At 38.5% G+C, this 21,939-nt stretch overlaps 1 protein-coding gene and 1 non-coding gene across 10 annotated transcripts in view; both read right to left on the reverse strand.

Annotated features, from left to right (window-relative positions):
* Rc3h2 (ring finger and CCCH-type domains 2) overlaps positions 1-21,939 on the reverse strand; it is a 47,190-nt gene that overhangs the window by 11,356 nt on the left and 13,895 nt on the right. For 7 of the 9 annotated variants that reach the window (XM_040735568.1, XM_040735565.1, XM_040735562.1 and 4 more), the window contains 10 exons: positions 21,544-21,777; positions 16,912-17,087; positions 12,368-12,568; positions 11,650-11,782; positions 11,408-11,526; positions 9,856-9,968; positions 6,059-6,367; positions 3,320-3,534; positions 1,268-1,692; positions 605-781 (listed from right to left, as the gene is read on the reverse strand). In XM_040735568.1, the coding sequence (XP_040591502.1) occupies positions 605-781; positions 1,268-1,692; positions 3,320-3,534; positions 6,059-6,367; positions 9,856-9,968; positions 11,408-11,526; positions 11,650-11,782; positions 12,368-12,568; positions 16,912-17,087; positions 21,544-21,777 (2,102 nt within the window). The remainder of the gene's footprint in view (positions 1-604; positions 782-1,267; positions 1,693-3,319; positions 3,535-6,058; positions 6,368-9,855; positions 9,969-11,407; positions 11,527-11,649; positions 11,783-12,367; positions 12,569-16,911; positions 17,088-21,543; positions 21,778-21,939) is intronic. The other 2 variants (XM_040735567.1, XM_040735571.1) reach the window with 1 other exon arrangement.
* LOC121136081 lies at positions 11,870-11,979 on the reverse strand. The gene has a single exon (XR_005873211.1). It is a non-coding gene; the product is annotated as a small nucleolar RNA SNORD90 (small nucleolar RNA).

Below are 21,939 nucleotides of genomic sequence, written 5' to 3' on the forward strand. Positions count from 1 at the left end.
CTTGTTTTATAATAACAAGAATAATGAACAAAGACATTAATAGCAGAAATAATACAGCAGGCATTTCTACACTTCTTGTGAAACAGAAAAAAAAAAAAACATTAAGATTCAAACCCTAGCTATTTAGAAGCTGAAAGATCTTGGACAAATTATTTAACTTCCCTGGCTTCTGACCTACAAAATGGGGATAATACCTACCCTCTTAAGTTTTTGTGAGAATTAAATAAGATGGTGTTTTTTTAAGTAGCTACTTAAAAAATGTTACTACGTGAATGGTAGGTATAGATCTTATTCTGAAGCACACACCAATTGGGGTTAGGATGAAGGAAGCTCAGTGTAGAGGATATGCAAGGCTCTGGGTTTGGACCTAGCCCAAAGCTAAACAGCCAAAGACATAACAATAAAAATATAAAGCATTAAGTCTATTGCTGCAAAGTTTCTGAAATCCTGGTAAAGGACTCAATCTCCTCAACTAGCCATAGTTTACAAAATGTTTACTGAGCTAAATGTGACCCCATATAAAACCATTCCAAAATATCCAAAATAGTTAACCCTACTTTAAAGTCAGCTGTTTGACCATTAGTGATTACTAAGTGGTTCAAACCTTTCTTACATCTGTTCGGAAGTCGACACTGAAGAGAGGAGAAGGTGGTGTTGGTGACTGTGTTGCCACAGGCAGAGTTGAAGAGACAGGTGCTTTCTGGGTATGGTACTGCGCCCACTGATCTGCCTTTCTTCTTATCTGTTCCTCACAACTGGTCTTCAAATGACCACAAGGCTCCTAAGGGGGAAAAAATCTTGGTCAAATAAACTTAACTATGTTCTTAAAGGTAAAAAGTTTCATATGGTTGGGATTAACACACACATATACACAAAGATCAGAGAAACTGCCTTACCACCCTATATTCAAACAAAAAGATTAACATATGTTCAGCTGATGTCAGGTAAAATGGGAGCACTCATTTTTCTACTTTAGAGTCATTTGTAAATATGTGAAGCTACTGAAGAGGCCTTGTTCTTCTATCATCAGGGTTTTTTTCCTACAACAGTTCCTAACTGAACATAACAATTTTTTGAACATTGGTATGTATCAAGTCTAGTTGATTTTTAAAAAATTTTTTAAAATTAATTCTCACAACAGCCTTATGAGTAGGCACTACTCTTATTTACCTCAAGCAGATGACAAACAAAACAAAAAAGGTGAAGTAACTTCTCTAAATCAGTTAGAGAGTCTGTCTAATAAAGACATATGTTCAACCTTATTTACCCTTGGTAAAGGCACAGTCGTCCTTGGCTCATTTGGTGGCTGACAAGCCACTGAATAATATCCATCTAATGAGTTGTATCTTTCCCGTAAAGATGTCTGATAGACAGAGGAGTGCATAACATCCATTGGAGGTAAAGAATTGCTTCTAATAATGTCATCTCGTTGATACATAGCTGGGCGCCAGATGCGCCTGCTGTCATACACAGGAGCATACATCCCAGAAGGTACTGGTCCATACTGCTGCGGAGGAGGGGGCTGGTAAGGAGAAGAGTTCATTCGGTCTCGAGGGGAAAACGTGCTGTAATGGTCAGCATATGGCATGGAAGCAGGTGGGAGGGAGGACTCTGGAACATTACTGGACCTCACGAAGCGAGGCACACAAGGAGTCACACCAGCTGGGACTGTTGGAGGTGGTGGGTAGTACCCTTGAAAATTGGAAAGAGGAATATTCAATGAAACATCTTAGTACCAGCACTTTATAATGGTTCAAGTATAAAGCAACCCTGATTGTGAGAAAATATAATCAGTGTTGACCTTTACCTTGATATAGAAACTGCATTATTGCCAAGTCACCATTATACTAATATTAACATTCAACACTGTTAAAAGTATTCCTTAAATTCAAAACACAGAGCTGTTGGCAGATGGCAGACTGATTCCCATTTAATGAAACCCCCTGTCCTCTCTGTCTGTCTGTCTTTCTCTTTTTTTAAGGTCGTCTGAGACAGGGTTTCTCTGTACCTTGGCTGTCCTGGAACTCACTTTGTAGACCATGCTGGCCTCAAACTCACAGAGCATACTTTGCCTGTATCTTTGTCTGGGATTAAAGACATGCACCACCACTGCCCAGCCCATTAAATCAATCTTTTGCGTGAGGTTTCTAAATGAGTAATTAGTTATATCACTGGCTTGTATTAAGCATTTGGGTGCAGACGTTAAAGATCTCTCATAATTTATTCATTTTCTTTTCAAATTGTGCAAAACAAAACAGATGTGGTGGCAGTTTAATCCCAGCATTCCTGGGGCAGAACCAGGTGGATGTCTGAGTCTGAGGTCAGCTTGGTCTAACTAAGAGTTTCAGACAAGCTGTGGCTACATATAGTGAGACCCTCCCTCAAAAGTAAGTAACAACAAAAAGTAGGGTTTATAGATGGCTTAGCAGTTAAGAGCACTTGCTGCTCCAGCAGAGGACCTGGGTTCAGTTGTGAGCAGCTCACATCCATTGGTAACCCCAACTTCAAGATCACTGCATGCACGTGGTACACATACATGCAGGCAAATGTTCATATACATAAGAGTAATAATAAATCTTTTAATGAAGCACAAAAACATTTTATTTTATATACCATTTCACAAAAGTCATTCAAGGACTCTATCTTTAATTCTTACAAAAGACAACCACTAGTATCTAGGTAGAAGAATGAAATAGATTTATTTCTAACCAGTTATAGATTTAAGATTTCTGTGTATCACATGGAACTATAAACCTACTTAAAAAAAAATGAGAAAAGCTTCAAGGTACTAGAACAAGCAAGAATTTTTTAGAAAAGACCCCAAAAGTACAAAAACAAAGGCAAGTCATATAACTGGAAATGTATCAAACAATAAAACTCACAGGGGAAAAAAAAAATCAGACAGTAGAGGCAACCGACAGAATGGGAGAAAATATTTGCAAGCTGTATATATGACAATAAAAACAAAGCAACTTGATAAATATAAGCAGTATATCTAAATAAACATTTGTCAAAAGAAGATATCTAAATGGCCAATTAGTATAATAAAAATATTTAATATCAGCCGGGCGGTGGTGGCGCATGCCTTTAATCCCAGCACTCGGGAGGCAGAGGCAGGCGGATCTCTGTGAGTTCAAGGCCGGGCTGGACCGATAGCCTCCAAAACAATACAGAGAAACCCTGTCTCGTAAAAACCAAAAAAAAAAAAAAAAAAAAAAAAGATCACAGAGTGATATAGATAGCCTAGATACTCATTTATTTTGGGTAATAAATACATACATTTGCTTCTTTGTTCTTAGAACTGACAAAAATTACTTACCTGTTTGTGGGTATTGTGGGACTTCAAAGGATATCTGAGTCCTTGGATCTTGAAAATACTGAATGCTTTCAGAATGCTGAGTATATACTGGAACTCTAGTTAGAAACGGGCTGGATTTGGGAGGCACGGAGCTCAGCTCTGTTCCAAAATTAGAGGGCCCAGCGGAGGTAGCTGCTGCATTACTTACAGGAGTCTTGGGTGGAGAACTAATTTTACTGGAGAGGAAATTAAAGAGCAAAGGATAACTTGCTATGATCACTAAGTCCTTTTTTTTTTTTTTTTTTTTTTTGGTTTTTCTAGACAGGGTTTCTCTGTATTGTCTTGGAGGCTGTCCTGGAACTCGCTTGGTAGACCAGGCTGGCCTTGAACTCACAGAGATCCACCTGCTTCTGTCTCCCGAGTGCTGGGATTAAAGGTGTGTGCAACCAATTCCCGGCCATTCTTTAAGTCTTCCTGAAGAGAAATTTCTCATAAAATTATAAGGCAAAATTATCAACAGAAAAAAAAAAAAAAGAATTATCAACAGAAAACATGTCATGTATTTGGCCCGAGGCAAAGATATTTGTCAAGAAATTTCACTGCCTCTTCACACTTTACAAACCCATGTAAGTAACAGTTTTCATGCTCTGATGAAGCTAACAGGATATAAAAACAAGCTCTAAGCACTAAAGTGGCTTTTCAGCTGACTTTGACTCACTCTTTAAAGATTTTTTTCTTGTTGAAAAAAACAAACAAAAACCAAACCAAACAAACAAAATTCCTGCTCAGTAAGTTTAAAAACTAAACAATACATTTTTCATCAATAGAAGTCTTTAGTGCAAAGAAAAAAGTTACAAAAAAATTTGATTATCTAAAGTGTAATCTAAGAAAAGCCCATTTTTGTCTATTTTGTTAACTCTGAGTGTGATGCCTGGAACAGGTACTCAGTAAACATTTGCTGGACAAATAAAATATATCCTGGCACAAAGTGAGTACTTAATATTTGTTGGGTAGATGTAATGTCAATTAATGTTTTGTTTTAATACAAAAGGATTTTCTTAGTTGAATAAACGAGTAATCAGCTCTAGAGAATATCACCACGGCATTCTTGTTCCCTTTCAAAACTTCAAAAAAACTCTGCAGGCAATGGTGGCACACAACTTGAATCCCAGCACTCAGGAAGCAGAGGCAGGCACATCTCTGTGGGTTCGAGGCCAGCCAGGTCTACAAAGCTACACAGAGAAACCCTGTCTCAAAAAAACAAAAAACAAAAAAGAAAGCTATATTTAACTTACATAGTCTCTATGACATGAAGTCAGAAGTTCAGTGCCAAGCATGATTCTTTCTTCCACATTAAGTATATACTTGTGCTGACAAACTTAATACAGGGCAATGAAATTTGAAAATGCTTTAATTTCAATTTTTAAACTTCAAAATATGAGATTCCAAAACTGGAAGTAACTCCCAATTATCTGAACATTTCAACACTTTTCATAAGGTTTAAAAAAGTCCTTTAGTTAAATGGAATCTTTCATTGATAGCTGACAATAAAGGTAGTAAAAATGAGGCAGATATTCACTGAGTGGTCACTAAAGGGAAAGTACTGTTCAACACACAGAACAGCGCTTGTGAAGAGCACAGGTCAAGACCCCGCAGGCATCACAAGACGGTGCTGAGAGGAAGCTACAAATGTGAGGCTTCAAGTGTTTACTAAGAAAACAATTCGCGGCCCAAAGTCACACCGGATAAGGTCATCACACCAGCAGACCGGGCCGAGAGGGGATAGGACACTAGATACATCACAGGAATACCTTTAAAATTATTGGGTAATACTTTTCCCGCCCTGAGGTTTTTTTTACTTTAAAAAGGCTCACTGTTCAGCAATAAACGAGATCTGGCCTGACCTGACTCCCTGATGTGCCTGACTGTCACCAGACAGTGCACTCCATCCTCTCCAACACTGACCCAGGGGGCCAAAATTAAATTTCACAATCAATATATGAAGTACTTGACCACTGAGCTGCACATCTAGCCCATGAAGAAGATACTGTAATTTTATGAATAATTTGAGGTAAACTGATAAAACAATTGGCTTAACATCCAAAAGTTGGAAAAAGTAAGCCATAATTTGAGCCCAAAGAGCTTGGCTCCCAGGAGTCCGCCCTTGGGACACAGCGGAAGCCGATTGAAACATAGTGGAGCTAGACATTCAACCTTCTCATCCGCTTAGGTTTCTACTTCACATCTCTAAGAAATTAATACTGAAAACGCAAGAAATCAATGCTAGCATTCTCTACGTGTCCATGAAATTGATACTGAAACTCAAGGGAAAAAAAAGGCATGGAAGCCCTAATTCTAGTTCAACCTCATTGATATACTCGAAGAAAACAAAATTCAAGAGTTAAAGTGGCTTTTCAAGTTTGCAGAGCTATTTAGTTGCCTAGTGAGGATAAGAACTCAAATTTCTGCTGGGTCGTGGTGGTGCACCCTTTAATCCTAGCACTTGGGAGGCAGAAGCAGGCAGTTTTCTGTGAGTTTGAGGCCAGCCTGGTCCACAGAGTGAATTCCAGGACTGAAAGGGCTTCACAGAGAAACCCTGTCTTAAAAACAACTAAAGAGGGAAGAAAAACCATCAAATTTCCTTGATTTAGGGGTTGGTTTTTTTCTCCTCCTATTACATGAACTATTATACCTCAGGATAAAAAACTCAGGTCATTTCTAAAAGAAATAAGGAATCCATCATTCTCATCCAATACATACTTTTCAGACACAGACTCTGCAGAGGGCCCAGCAGTATTCTGGCCATTAGTGCCAACCTTCCCGACTTTCTTCACAGTCTCCAGGGTCCTTAATGCACTGTCAGTGCTTCGAGGAATTAGCTGGGAAATGCTGTTTTCTGCATTTGAAATTCCATTTGTACTTGGAACAATTTTCCCAGATGTTTCAGTACTTCCTATGACAGGAATGCCATTTCCAGCTGTGGTTGTAACAGTGTTGCTTACGCCAACTTTATTCAGAAGAGGAAATGTTCTTACAGTTGCACTCATCTTTTTGTTCCTTAATCGGTACCTGTGTAAAAATAAGCAGCATATTTGTAATACTGTTCCGATTTTAATCTGAAAATACAAAAAGAAAAATTTTAAAAAGGAAACAGCTTTGAAAAGTTCCTTCAGCTAAATAACAAATACTCTACATGTCACATATGCATGTTACACACATGCAAATACAAGCACATAATTAATATAGCAAGCAAAGTACACATGCACTTGAAGCGTTCTGAAGGAGTGGGGCTTGAAAATCTTCTATTTTTATGTGGTACCAAAAATAGCACCAAATTCTTAAAGTAACAGAACAAACAGGAAAGGATTCAAGAGTTGAACGTATTCGCTGTTGTTATTAAATTATACAAGCACTGCATAATTTTAAAGCAATAACAAAAACTCAACCTCATTTTTAAACTTTAAATCAAAGAAATTTTATATTATTTCTAAATGAGTTTATGTCTAAAGAAAGGAGATTTTTCTGATATTAATTTATTTACGCAGACTGGATATAATATACAAAGTGATTTGATCTTGGATTTCATATAAAAATATTTCTATTTGTATATGAAAAACTTCATTCAGGGACTGGAGAGATGACTGAAGGGCTAAGATCACTGGCTGCTTTTTCAAAGGACCTAGGTTTAGTTCCCAGGACCCACAAGGCAGCTCACAACTCTAACTCCAGTTCCTGGAGATCAATGCCCTCTTCTGGCCCTTGCAGACACTGCATGTATGTGGTACACAGCAAACACTTAGAAACCCAAAATTATTTTAAAATTCTCACTATTACATAGTCTTAGTCCTGATTCTTACTTCCTACAAAGTTCTGTCAATATTTCTAAGTGGTCAACACAATGAAAAGTATTTGCTTAAATTACTCTATTACTGTTACTTCAACATGGTGATTAAGATGAATAACGCTTGTATAATAGCTTCTCCTCGGGCTAGAGGAATAGCTTAGCCCTTAAAGGCTAGGATCACAACCAAAACAAAACAAAACAAAAAAAAAAGCTTGTCCTTCAGTTCTTCAGCATCTATAAATAGTTCTATCATTCAATCGTTTCTGTCTGTCTATCTCTCACACAGACCATTAGAAGAAAAAATTCAATAAAAGACAAGTGCCTAAAGATCGGATAATGGAGGAATAGAATAGAACAGCAAAAACAAAAAGCAGAAAGTCAACAACCCTTTATAGTAACTAGGTCATGCACCATATAGGCACAGGGGCCGGGGCCCAATGATTTCTTCTTGAAGGAGGAGGAGGAGCATGAGCAGGGTTATACTTCAGAAAGCAACTTGTTACCACCGAGGGGTAAGAAATTTCTGTTTTCTTCTCTGAAATGTCTTCATTCTATTCTTCTAAGTTCTTAAAGAAAATGGCCAGTTACTCCTCACTTCCAACTTCAAAAGTCAAGTACATGTCCTCCCTCTTTAAAATTTATGTCTGAGTGTATGCACAAGTGTGTGTGAGTGTGCCTGTGTTCATCTTTCAGCTATGCTGTTAGTCAGCAAGCCTGAGCCCTACTCCTATCACTTACCACCCTTATTGAAGCTAGGGTGCAGGGAGCTGTAGGGATACCTAGCTTGTTACACCAGAGCTGAGATCCAAACAGTGGTCCTCATGATTGTGGAACAAGTGCTTTTAACCAATAATTCATCTTTCCAGCCCTTATACAAACCCATATTCTTAAGGTTGTTCAGAAAAGCAATAAACAAAATTTTGTTTGTGAGACTATAAAAAGAGAGAGAAGTATACTATAACAATATGTGTCAAATCAGTGAAGAGAAGATGTTTGTACTGGTTCCCTGGTCACTAAAACCATGAACTTACAATGTAAACCTCAATTTTGAAGCAGCCAATTCTTTTTAAATCACCTATGAGCACCTTCAAGTACTGCCTCTTTCATTTTAGACCCTAATACCGGCCACTTATACTATGTCATCTTTTGAAAGTTGGGCTAAATGCAATTTGTATTATGAGATAGCCTTGAGCCTCTTTAAAAAAAAAAGTAGATTTAGGCTTAAAAACTGGTATTTCAGCATCTGGTAAGGGTGGACTCCTGATGGTTAATATAGATTGTAAGCTTGACAGAATCTAGAATCATTTCAGAATGTCTGAGGGGTTTTGTTGACTAGATTAATTGGGTGGGAAGACCCACCCTAACAGGAGGTGGCACCACCACTCGGTTCATATTTACTTTAATGTCCAAAGTAAATAGACAAAGAAGTAGTAACTGTTAGGTCTCAAACACAGGTCAAACAGCAGAGATGCCTATTTAACGTATCAAAGCAGACCCAACTGCCAGGTTCTACCAGCAGCCCTCCGTCTCTACGGGTTACAAGGTATGGCTGGCATACCCTTCCCATTTTTGTTATCCGGGGCTTTTTGTCTACCCTCTACTCTCCTGGCCTTTTGGTCTCCTGCCCTGACCCACACTCTGCTCATGTGGCACAGCTCAGGGTCTTGTTCACTCTGGACTCTCCCAGATGTCTCTGCCTCTGCTATGCCCTCCTTTTCATCAACAATAAATCTCTACCATACCTAGGAGCAGTCATGGCTTCCTTTTATATCCTTTACATGGTTTTTTTTTCACTCAGTAACCTATAGAAAAATGCTAAAAAGAGCAAAAATCAGAAAAAGTGTCTACATTTTGTCTGAGATTTTGCTGATCTGTTAAACTGAACCTGAGCAAATAAGACAGAGGCAAAAAGTACTTTTTCCTAGGCAGTACTGACACTCCTTTAATCCCAGAACTCGGGAGCAAAGGCAAACGATCTCTGTGAGATCAAGGCCAGTCTGGTCTACAAATTGAGTTCCAGGACAGCCAGAGCTGTCACAAACAGAGAAACCCTGTCTTGAACCTACCCCCTACAAAATAGATAGACAGGCCAGGCGGTGGTGGTGCACGCTTTTAATCCCAGCACTTGGGAGGCAGAGGCAGGCAGATCTATGTGAGTTTGAGACCAGCCTGGTCTACCAAGCGAGTTCCAGGACAGACTCCAAAACAATACAGAGAAACCCTGTCTTGAAAAACAAACAAACAAAAAAAATTAAAAATCTTGCCCGGCGGTGGTGGCACACACCTTTAATCCCAGCACTCGGGAGGCAGAGGCAGAGGCAGAGGCAGAGGCAGAGGCAGAGGCAGAGGCAGAGGCAGGCAGATCACAGGAGTTTGAGGCCACCCAGGACAGCCTTCAAAACAATACAGAGAAACCCTGTCTCGAAAACCAAAAAAAAAAAAAAAAAAAAAAAAAAAGATAGACACATACATAGATACATAAATAGTACTTTCATTCTACACAGGTAAAAGAAACATGCATTCCAGTTATTAAAATAGTTTCTAAATATGACCCTTTTTCTTTAAATATAGCCTTTTAATGCTAATCTTATTCCTAGTTTAATCATCTAACGGGTTAAAAAAATGGCTACTTTGCAATTCACATTACTTGTATCTTATATATAGCACTTCTTTAATGAATAACCCTATACGAAAAACATTTTTCCAGACTTACTTTTCAAGCTCTTCCTGTGAATGGGCAAATGTACAATTTGTTCCTCGTGGACAACCCCCCTGTTGTCGTAAGTCTCTGCACATGCTAGTTTTATACTTGCTGTTTGGCTGAGGCTATAGCAACAAGCATTTAGCAAATGGAAAAGAGAAGATATCAGTTACTATTCACTTTTTGAACTCCAGAGTTTAATGATTATACCACCCTTAAGTCTCTTTCACAACCAAGAAGGAATCTGCATGCTGAAACAAGTTCCACCTCGTCATTTCCTACTGGGAGAGTGGTTACCCCTTAGGAAGCATTCAGGAAATTGACTGAAATTTATATTTACTTAGGCAATGTAAATTTCATGGACAATATTTCAATTTACTACTATTTTCAAATTGTGATAACAAAATGAAACAATTTAAAAAAATAGTAGACAAGGATCTTTACAGATTAAAACTCCTCCCAGAAAAAGTTGAAGTGAAAATTACCACTTCATTAATTGACTTGCATGCACAACTCTATTCATAGACAAACAATGATGGAAGATAAGAAAATGAATCTTAACTGCTATAATGTGTATCAAAATCTAAGAATTTGCTCTTACTTCTGTGACCTTCCTTAATAAGATAAAGCATTCATCATTCAGTTGACACCTGAATATTACAATATCTTCTAAATAAAATATGGATAGAAGAATAAGTAGTTTTCAGACTGTGGAGTACTTTTGACCCTGTCAGATACTGATTGTATAACCTTCAATATGATCTCGAAACCCTTTAAATTTCAGCTTGACAACAGCAATTACCCTCCAATTAGGGTTAGGACTGGAAATAAAATATGTTAAATCCTGTACATAGGAAGTGGCCCAAAACAAGGCAACAAATGAGTCATTTGGATAAGGGATTATAATTTAACTTCCCATTCTAAACTACAATAAAAATATTGGGGAATTCCTGTTGGGCAGTGGTGGCGCATGGCTTTAATCCCAGCACTCGGGAGGCAGAGGCAGGTGGATCTCAGTGAGTTTGAGGCCAGCCTTGTCTACAGGAGTGAGTCTAGGACAAGACCCAAAGCTACACAGAGAAACTCTGCTTCGAATAAACAAAACAAAAACAAAAAAATTGTGGAATTTCAAATTCCATATATATTACAAAACAGAAAATCACTTGCAAGATAGCAAAGGAGAAAAAAAACTTTCTGCTGAAAAAAGAACTGGACAAAATGTTTGGAAGGAATATTTGGCCAAAAACATTTGTAATTCAGGTAATATACTCACTATATTCTGAAAAGCTAACCAAATACAGTAACAAGTGACTTTTCCACAAAGGGTCAGAATAATAATTTTCAAAAAGGCTGGACATGCCACTCAGTGTCAGAACTGTAGCCTAGCCTGTCAAGCATAAAACTCTGGGCTCAATGCCTGTGTAGCTACACATGCAGACACACATGCACATCCCCTCTTATACACACAACTTCTAAGGAGTCTATTACATATCAAATGTTAATATGTTCAGGATGAAACTGTGTTAGACACAGCAGTAGTCAAAAATGTAATAAATCAACTTACCTGGGGTGTCTCGTGGCCTTTTCTACTATAATTTTGTATGAAGTCCACAAGACCATGAACCACTGTTTTAACAGCTACCATTGCATTTTCCAGCTGTTCCCAAGTTGGTGAAACAGCATCTAAATTAAGAACCAAAGGGATGGGGTGTGGATTGGAGGAGACAATGTATCAATGGTCACTCCCTTGTGCTATTTAGCTCAGAATTCTATGAAGAATAAGCACTAGTGCATTTTCCCACATACCTGGATTAGGATCTATGTTTGCAAGAAGTTCTAAATGAGGCCTCAGTCTATTTAAATTAGCTGGGTCACCTGTTCGTTGCAAAACAATTGTCAATTCCTGGACACTCTTTGCAAATGATTCTGGAGACTGTAGCTAACAACAGAAAAGAGAATAATTTTTACTCTGGATTTTAGCACACACCTATATTCAAATGCTTTCCAAAGACTCACCTTTCTTAATAGGTTTTCAAGTGTCTTCAGATTTCATAATAGGACGATCAATGATGAATTAAATTTCACCTCAGAATCTGCCCTATGAAACTCATCACTAGACACTTAGAAAACATATTTATCAGTTATACTAGCTCTCTGGGGCAAGAGTGTAGATAAAAGTTTTCAACCTTACAATGCTACAAAAGCAAAACACATTCAGTAGAAAGTGTTCTACATTTTACATTTAAGTTTTCTCAGGTCAATGACATGAAGTACAGTATTCACATGGGGTACAATGGCACTGAGCTACAGTTCTCAGTGAGCCACGTAAGCATGAGGTAAAAGCCAGTACTCCACAAAGCCCAAAGTGTACAGTGCTGCTAAGTTATAGTGCTCACTAGGTTAGACATGTGAAATCAATGTCTGGGTCAGATGGGCACATTAGGTTATAAACAGAGGAGTGTATGTGCTACAGTACTCTGTGAAATAGAAAGGATATAAGATCAGTACCTCTAATTCCACAAACCTTATCAATGATAGATTGCATGTGTGATTTATGAGCCAAGTCCCCATACAGCAGTGAGGACCACTGCTCAGGTGAAATACGGAGTCCTGCTTCCATGGCAATGTGAACAATTTGGGCATCATGTTCTCTGCGCAGTGCCTCATAACTCCGAAATTCCTCCTTTAACTGCATGAGGGAAGAGTCTTCATCCCTTTTAGTAACCTAGAAATGAAAAAGAAAAAAAAATTAAACTGCTCTTTCCCCTTACCCAATTCATTTACTTTAGGTGTAAGGGTTGGGGTAAAAGGGGATATAAATCAGACACCACACAAAGTAGAAAATGTCAACACAAATCCTTTTCAGAACAAAACAGAAATTATGTAACTATGTATTCAGTCTTTGTCTTCAATAAGTTCATCAGCATTTAGCAGAAAAGAAAGACTTAGAAACAGAAAATTGTAGTAATGGTGCTATTATAGGCTCCATGGCAACATGAATAAAAGGTAATTAAATATGACGAGTACAGGGAAGGAAATTGTTCAGAAAAGGTTATCTATTGGCAAATGACAATGATTTACATTACGAAAAATAAGATTTCTTAAGTAAAAGGGGAATTATCAGATTCTAAAAAAAAAGAAAAATGTAAAATGAAAATATCAATGAGCAGAGGGCACAGAGGTAAAAATTATTATATAGGTCAGAGAAGACACACAGATGGCCTTAAATATGATGATAAATTAGGTATTAAATACTGAGGGGAATGAAAAGTCACTGAGAATTTTTACAGAAGTGCTATGGTCAGATACATGTCTTAAGAACATAATTTTCCTTGCTTGGAAAGTTGTTGTTTGCTGTTTTAGTGAAAAGGAGTCCTGCTTTCTTGTTTGACGGGGAGCACAGCTGAGTGCACCTTCCTAAGAGAGTAGGGACAGATTAGTAGGAACATTACTTACTGTGGTTCTTTGAGAAATGAGATACTGCAGTTTCAGAAACTAGAATCCTGTTTCTAATGTTGAGACTGTCTTTGTACCTAGACCTAGAATAGTGCTGTGCAGAGTAAGTGCTTGCTTTTATTTTTGAATTCTCATAAAACCTGTGTGTGTGTGTGTGTGTGTGTGTGTGTGTGTGTGTGTGTGTGTGTGTGTGTGTGTACAGGTCAGAGAACCCTAGGAGTGAGTCCTCATCTTCCATCTTGTCTCTGTAAGCCAAAGTTCCTGGGGAAATCTCCTTTCAATCTCCCTGTACAGGCGCTTTGGGATTTAAGATTCAAAGCACACAAAACCCAAGCAAATTCTAAGACTCACACTGGACAAACTATTTGATCCATTCAAAACTCAACTTTATCTGCTGAGCATGATCATTCATGCTAAAAGACCAGCAGTCAAGAAGCTCATACAGAAGACTCATGAGCACAAGGTTCACTCGCACTATATAAGACCCTGTCACAAACACAACTTTGTTTCTTCATTGGTGAAAGATAAAAAAGCTCCAGATTACTCAGTGGTTGAATGTCTGCCTCTTCAGTCTAACCCTAACCCTCAAAATTATAGAAATCCCCTTGCCCAAACCTCCAAAGTGCTAGGATTACAGGCGTGGACCACTATGGCCTGCTTTTAGTAACCATTTTTATTTCTGCTGGCACATCAGACAGTAGTAATATGTCCCCCAACACATGAACACAAGGAAATCAGACATCACCTCAGAATTAACAGGCCATATACTCTTTGGGAATCTAAAAATGGTTTGAGACATTCAAATTTTTAACTAATATACTCTTTTATTTTATGTATATTGAGTATTCACCTGCACATATATATATTTACATCACAGGTGTGCTTTGAACCCATGGACCAGAAAAGGGTGTCAAATTCCCTGGAACCACCATGTGGATGCTGAGAACTAAACCCAGGTCTTTTTCAAAAGCAGCAAGTATTCCTTCCTATCACTGAGCCATTCATCACTCTATCCCCAATCAATACAATCTTAAGCATTTAATAATGAGTGGGGTGTGAATGTATCATAAAAGTTGGTATTCTTCAATAATCCACTTTAAAAGAACAGAGAAACAAAAGAAGAAATTATTAACCTAAATAAGGGGTGTAGTGTGGAGTAAACTAAAGATCTAGAGAAATAAATTATAGCACAATTCTAAGCATCATATACTGCACATATACCCATGGATAGCAAGAGCACCCAAGTAGTTGAAGAAGGATTTAGGTAACTAACAGTGCTTGATCCAATTAGTATCAATAGGTATTGAAATCACTGGTGAAGGGCTGGTGGAGATATAGCTCAGTTGATAAGAGTGCTTGCCTAGCATGCATGAAGCTGGGGTTCGATTCCCTAGCATTACATAAAAACTAGGCATTGAAGTGATGCACACCCATAGTCCCAGCAGTTGGCAGGTAAAAGGAAGAGGTTCATATGCTTACAATCATCCTCAACTATAGAACAGGATCAATGTTAGTCTAGGATAACAGGAGAACCTACCTTTAAACACACACACACACAATCAAAATCAAAATTTGAAATTTGTGACTCTTTGAAAGACATACTCGTAAGTCTACTGAATGAGAACTCTTGACAGAGCCTAGGAACATACAAATAGATGGCTCCAGTGCTGTATTTTCATTTGGGAACCATTGCACTAAACACAAAAATCATTCATTCTCCTTTTTTCTGATTCCATGCTTGGTAAACAAAGGAAAAAGACCATACAGCCACAAAAACCTGGTTGCTAAGCTCATTAAAAGACACTGAACAGTGATCGTTGGATTTTGTTTAGTTTTCTAAAAGTAAATGTCACATAACTGAGACCTTTCAGCATTGGAGTCTGTATCTCTTTAGCATTTCAAATTACATGGCAGTAAGGATGAAATGAAAAAAATTGAAGTATATCTATATATAATGCAAATGACAAATAACATTGGGATCTAACAATCATAAATCACAGAGCAGTTAGACACCTACAGAAAAAAAAAGAGTTGTAGGTACTTCAGTGAACACAGTGGGAAAGCCTAGTCAGTCAAGTGTAAATGACAAACAACCTCTATTAAATTGGCTGCTTAGCCGAAAAATGTTTGAGAAACTAGCTTGTAACTTAAATCATTACCTTTTGTAAGGATATGAAATCAAGAGCTACAACTATCAGACAGAGTGTCCCAACCTCATTAGCAAAGGTAAATGAACACATATGAACATACTTCCATCATCAATCGCCCATTTTCTAAACTGGAGTACTTCCAAGGAAACCTTTTTCAATCTTGGAGCCTTAAAATGAACAAAGGAATCTAGACATGTGTGATTTACTTTCACAAAAGCCTAGAGGTCTTTTCACAAAATCTCTTCATTTTTCAGGTGCTAGCTAACAACCTACACTCTGTGAGAGATAGAAAACAGGATTCAGGTAGCTTTTCTCGTCTTTTAGCGGCCTACAATAAAATTCCACTTTGAAATAGTCTTCACATTGCATCAAACAAATACCAAACATTGTGGCAACCTTCTCAACTTCTGAATTTCGTTTTTGGGGGAGCCAGTTTTTGAGACAGGGTTCCTGTGTGTAATACCCATAGCTATCCTGGAAGTCCCTCTTGAGACCAAGCTGGTCCTGCCTCTGCCTACCGAGTACTAGGATTAAAGGTATCACCATACCTGGCTAACCTTGAATTTCTTGTGGACTGTTTTCACATTAAGACTTTTATCACTACAAAACAAAAAGCACAATGGATTACAATATTTTCTACTCATATGAAGTCTACAATATGATTTGGGCCTCCTTGGTTTTTTGTTTTGTTTTTTCAAGACAGGGTTTCTAGGTGTATCCCTGGCTGTCTTGTAACTCACTCTATAGACCAGGCCGGCCTTAAATCCAGAGGATTTGCCTGCCTCTGCCTTATAAATTCTGGAATTAAAGGCTAGAGGGACACCTTGTTTAAAACAAAGAAGTGAGGTTTCTTTGGTTTACTTTTTATAAGTTTCTACAAGAGCCTAAAAGTTAGAAATTTACATATGTTTGATTCAATATTCTTGAGACCAAGTACCTGGTATCAAAAATTAATAATTGATGGGGAAGTCCTTCTGTATATATGTTGTCTTATTAAATAAAGCACTGTTGGCCAATAGGGAAGGAAGATAGGTGGGATTAGGAGTCGAGGAGGATTCTGGGAAACAGAGGCATAGTCAGTCATGATGTAGGACGCGGGAGAAGTAAGAGGTCCAAACCCTATTCTTTGATAAGAGAAGATCACGTGGAAATACTCAGATTAGCAGTTATGGATTAATAATTAAGTCACAGATAGCCAATAAGAAACCAAGCAAATGGCCAAGAGTTTCACAGTTAATATAGTGTTCCGTGTGCTATTTGGGGGCGGAGACAGCTTGGGACCCAGGTGGCTGGTGGGAAGAATACATGTTACAAATAACATAGAAGGAAAAATGAAAGAACAAGTCCTCTGAACTTTGGAAGTGTTCTGTATTTTTGGGGTCACTACACTAGGTAACATGGATTCTAGGAAGCTTCTGCCTCATATATAAGCATGTGATCTTGAGAGTTGTACAGCACTCACCTTAAAACAAGAAGCTCGATACAGTAGCTGCACAACGTGACCAATACTTGTTTTTGATGCCTGAGGAAATCTTGGTTCCAGTCTTTGCACAACAAAAAGTACCAAAACTTTCCTTGAGAGGGCAGAACCATCTTCTAATGCCAGCAACACCAACTTCAAGGCTTCTTCTTGCATAGCTAGAAACATTAAAGAACAAAGATTACACTCATGTCTGTCAAAAGTATATTCGGGTATCAATTAATGGTGGTATACCATGAAAATCTGCATCTAATTAGCATGAAATTGATCAAGGGTCAGCAAAGTGACTCATGAGGTAAAGACGCTTGCTGATTGTTGTGTGATATTTGGTTTGTTCTGACAAATAAAGCTTGCCTGGAGTCAGAGTCACTAGTTAACCATAGAGGTCTGGAGGAATGTAGACAGAGTCAGTAAGTGACAATAGAGCAGAGAGAAGATCTCTGTCTTTTCAGTCTGAGGTTTCAAGAGAGGTAAGTCAGTCTCCGGTGACTGCTGCTCTGTTTCTCTGATCTTCCAGCTTTTACCCCAATACTTAACTCCTGAATTTTTTACTGATTAGTTAGATTCATGCTTCATTTGATCAAGGCTGGTAACCTGAATTAAATCCCCAAAACCCAGGTAAAGAAAAGACTCCACAAAATCCTCCCCCAATCTCCACACGTCTCAATGTACACTTGCAGTTAAACAGATCCAATTGTACACATACAATATTAATTTTTTTTATTTTTGTCTTTTTTGAAACAGAGTTTCTCTTTGTAGCTGTGGCTGTCCTGGAACTCTCCATATAGACCAGGATAGCCTTGAACTCTGAGAACTACCTGTCTGCCTACTGAATGCTCAGATTAAAAGCATGTGGTACCATGCCCACCTTGCAATATTAAAATTTAAAAAAATAGATTAATATGAATGAAAGTTTCCTTCACATGTGTATACATGTACCATGTGTGTGCCTAATGCCATGGAAATTCAGAAAGGGTCTAAGACCCCTGGAACTGGAGTTTACAGATGGTAAGCCACTATGTGGGTACTGAGTCCTCTGCAAGAGCAAAGACTGATCTTAACCACTAAGTCATCTCTACAGCACCATAAATAAGAATTTTAAAACAAAAGAAAACATACCTTGCACTAAATGACCAATCACAGGTGTGAACAAGACTATATTTTACTATCATTATTGTTTTAAATTATGTATGTATGAGTCTGAGTCTATGTGCATATGCATAGGCTAGAGGGGTCTTATCCCTTTGAGATTGAGTTACAAGTTAGTCACCTGCTGTAGATACTGGGAATCAAACTCTGTAATAGCAGTAAATGTTCTTAAACACTGAGTCATCCTTCCAACCCAGTGAACAGAACTTTTAATAAAATATCTTCTGTAGGTATTTGACAGTAATTAGATAATGATGTTAATGGGAAAGCAATTCATAAAACAGAGAACACTTTGGCAATGATAATTTGTAACGGACATACATATTTGGCTTATGCACAAGACAATTAATGTGCTTGTCATAAACTATATTGTCTATAATTTTAAATAATATTAGTCTTTAGGTAGAATACCTAAAGAAGGCATTAACTTCACTTATATTGATTGATTGATAGATTGATTTATTATTTCTCGGTTTTTCAAGACAGAGTTTCTGTGTAGCCCAAGCTGTCCTGTAAAGACCAGGCTGGTCTCAAACTCAGAGATCCTCCTGTCTCTGCACCCAAGTGCAGGTATTAAAGGTATGTGCTATCACTACGTAGTTACTTAGGATGTTTTATAATTAGGAAAATAAAAAATATTCTCAGTCAAATCATGAGGGAACATCAGGCAAACCTAAAATGACAAATTTTAAATAAAATAAATGTTCTGTATTCTTCAAGAATATCAATGCCAAACAAGACTGATAATGGTTCAAGATAAAGAATGCTGATGGAATAACTAAGATCAAAAACACTAATGACAGCTTATGTTGGAGAGGATGTGGCATAAGGGGAACACTCCTCCACTGCAGGTGGGAGCGCAAACTTGTATAACTTTGGAAATCAATATGGCAGTTTCTCAGAAAATTGGGGATTCATCTACCACAAGGCCCAGCTATACTAATCTTGGACATATACCCAGAGGATGCTCAATTATACCATAAGGACACTTGCTTAATTATGTTCATAACAACTTTATTCAAAATAGCCAGAACCTGGAGAAAACCTAGATGTCTCACAACTGAAGAATGGATAAGGAAAATATGGTACATTTATACAACGGAGTATTACTCAGCTGTAAAAAAAAAATAACCTAATGAAATTTGAAATGGAAAGACAAACATGGTATTTTTCACTCGTAAGTAGATATTAGAAGTATAGGATAACTAACCGACAATCCACATCCTCATAGAGGCTAGATAACAATGAAGGCCCAAAGAGGGGTACACGGATTTCCCTGGGAAGGGAAATAGAGGAGATGTTCTGGGTAAACTGGGGCAGGGGTGGAGGGGATAGAGGGATGAGAACTTGAGGGAGCTTGTTGGGCAGGCTGAGTGCAGGAGGCAGGTTGGGGGCAGGATGGAGAGGAAGAGTAACAAAAGAGATGTCTTCATGGGGGGGGGCATTTCCGGGTTAGGAAGAAAACTGGCACCAGGGAAATGCCCAGGAATCTACAAGGATGACCTCTAAGACTCCTAGCAATAGTGGAAAGTGTGCCTGAACAGGCCATCTACTGTAATCAGGTTGGTGACTGCCCTAATTATCATAGAGACACTCTATCCAGTAACTGATGGAAGCAGATGCAGAGATCCACAGCCAAGCACTGGGCTGAGCTCCTGGTATCTTGCTGAAGAAAGGGAGGGGACTGTACAAGCCAAGGGCGTCATGACAGAGTAACTCACAGAGACAGTTGACCTGAGCTCGTGGAAGCTTATGGATCAGCAGTTAGGAAGCCTGCATGGGACCAACCTAGGACCTCTGCATGTGTGTGACAATTGTATAGTTTGTAAGGCTCCTAGCATTGAGATCAGGACCTGGTGTTTAGCTGGCTTTTGAGAACCTGTTCCCCATGCTAGATTACCTTGCCCAGCCTTGATGCAGGGGGAGGAGCTTGGTCATGTGTCATGTTCAAACCCATGGGAGCCTACCCCTTTCCTGAATGGAAATGGAGAAGTAGATGGTGAGGAGGGTAGATGGGAAGGGTGTGGGGGTGGGGACAGGACTAGAGGAGGGAGGGGAAACTGCAGTCCGTATGTAAAATAAATGAAAAAAATTATTAAAAAAAAAGAAGAATGCTGATGGCTGGGCATGGCAGCAGAGTCTGGTAACACTTGGAAGGCTTACCTCGTAAGTCCCAGACAACATATTACTTTACACTTATATACATATTTGTAATAGGTGATGATTTTTACAAGTTTTACATAAGACCATTATCACATCTAACAAAAGTAATGTATTTCTTTTTTTTTTTTTTTTTTTGGTTTTTACGAGACAGGGTTTCTCTGTTTTGGAGGCTGTCGGTCCAGCCTGGCCTCGAACTCACAGAGATCCGCCTGCCTCTGCCTCCCGAGTGCTGGGATTAAAGGCGTGCGCCACCACCGCCCGGCAGTAATGTATTTCTTTAATCTAATATCTACTCCATATTTTATTTTTCCCATAGTCTGAAAAACATTTGCTTATAGTTAAAGTTTCCAAAGATATTTAAAGAAGCACCCAATTCTTTTGCCACATTTCAGTCTAGTTGTCCATTTTCCCCAATACCCTGTCTCAAAAAAAAAACAAAAAAAAAACAAAAATCAAAACAAAGTAAGTTTCCTAAGAGCTAAAGAGATGGCTCAGAGGTTAAGAGCACTAAGCTGCTTTTCCAGAGGGCCTGAGTTCAGCTCAAGTACCCATGTCATTCAGCTCACAACCACCTATAACTCCATTCCAGGGTGTATGACACCCTGGCCTCCCTGGGTGCCTGAACACATGTGAAATACATTCCCAGAGACAAAAATAAAATGCATGCCCTTTGCATTCTTAACACCCAGCACTCGGGAGGCAGAGGAAGGCGGATCTCTGTGAGTTCGAGGCCAGGCTAGACCGACAGCCTCCAAAACAATACAGAGAAACCCTGTCTCGTAAAAACCAAAAAAAAAAAAAAAAAATACCCCAAACCATCAAAATAAAATATGAATCCTATATAAATTTTATCTAAATTACAGTTCTAAATCAAAAAACAAATCTCCCAATTAACAGTTAAGTTTATAACTTGGCATAGAGATGTTTTAGACAGGCATCCATAGCACTGATCATAAAGAAACTTCTTGCTGGTTTCCTTATTTCTTATGTCTTCCAAGTGTTAGCAACCAATCAAGAGTTTATTATTTATATCATGCTTCCCCTCACCAATAACTTTGCCTTCCTTGATGTACCTGTGCAGTTGTAGGTCCTTTCCTAAATCTACAAACTGCTGATGAGCCCTCTATCTCACTGATGCTCAAGAAATAAATGAGAATTTCTTCCAAAGCACTGGCTAAAAGAACAGACTATGACTTATACTTTACTATGTCAGGACATGCAGGATTTTTTACTTGACCCTAAAAATTGGCATCCTCAAGATCTAATAACCAATAAAAACACTAGGGTGTTGATCTATTTTACCTGGCCCTAGAAACTGGCATCCTCGAGCCCTGACAGCAGCCCACAGGTTGGCAGACAGTTGCTGAGGGTTCTGGTGCTGCAGGATCAGTTCTGTCACAGTTCTTTCTCCCAGTGAGCGGGCAGCTCGCATAGCTCTCACACGACCTTCTTCTTCCACCAGTTGACAGTTTACGAGAGTAACTAGCTTCCTTTGCATTGGACGGCTCAGGGCACTCTGGTTCAAACTAGCTACACCTTGAACAAATGGAGACAAACGAAAGTCAACATTTAAAAAAAAACAATTTTCATTATCTGTATTTAATCATTAAAATAGTTCTTTATGAGTCTCTTGATAAACAATTTGATTTTTCTAACTGAATATTAAGTCCCTGTTTATTACCATTCTGTGATAATAAA

This window comes from Mesocricetus auratus, unplaced genomic scaffold (genome assembly GCF_017639785.1).
Source record: "Mesocricetus auratus isolate SY011 unplaced genomic scaffold, BCM_Maur_2.0 Super-Scaffold_100047, whole genome shotgun sequence".
Classification (NCBI taxonomy): domain Eukaryota; kingdom Metazoa; phylum Chordata; class Mammalia; order Rodentia; family Cricetidae; genus Mesocricetus; species Mesocricetus auratus.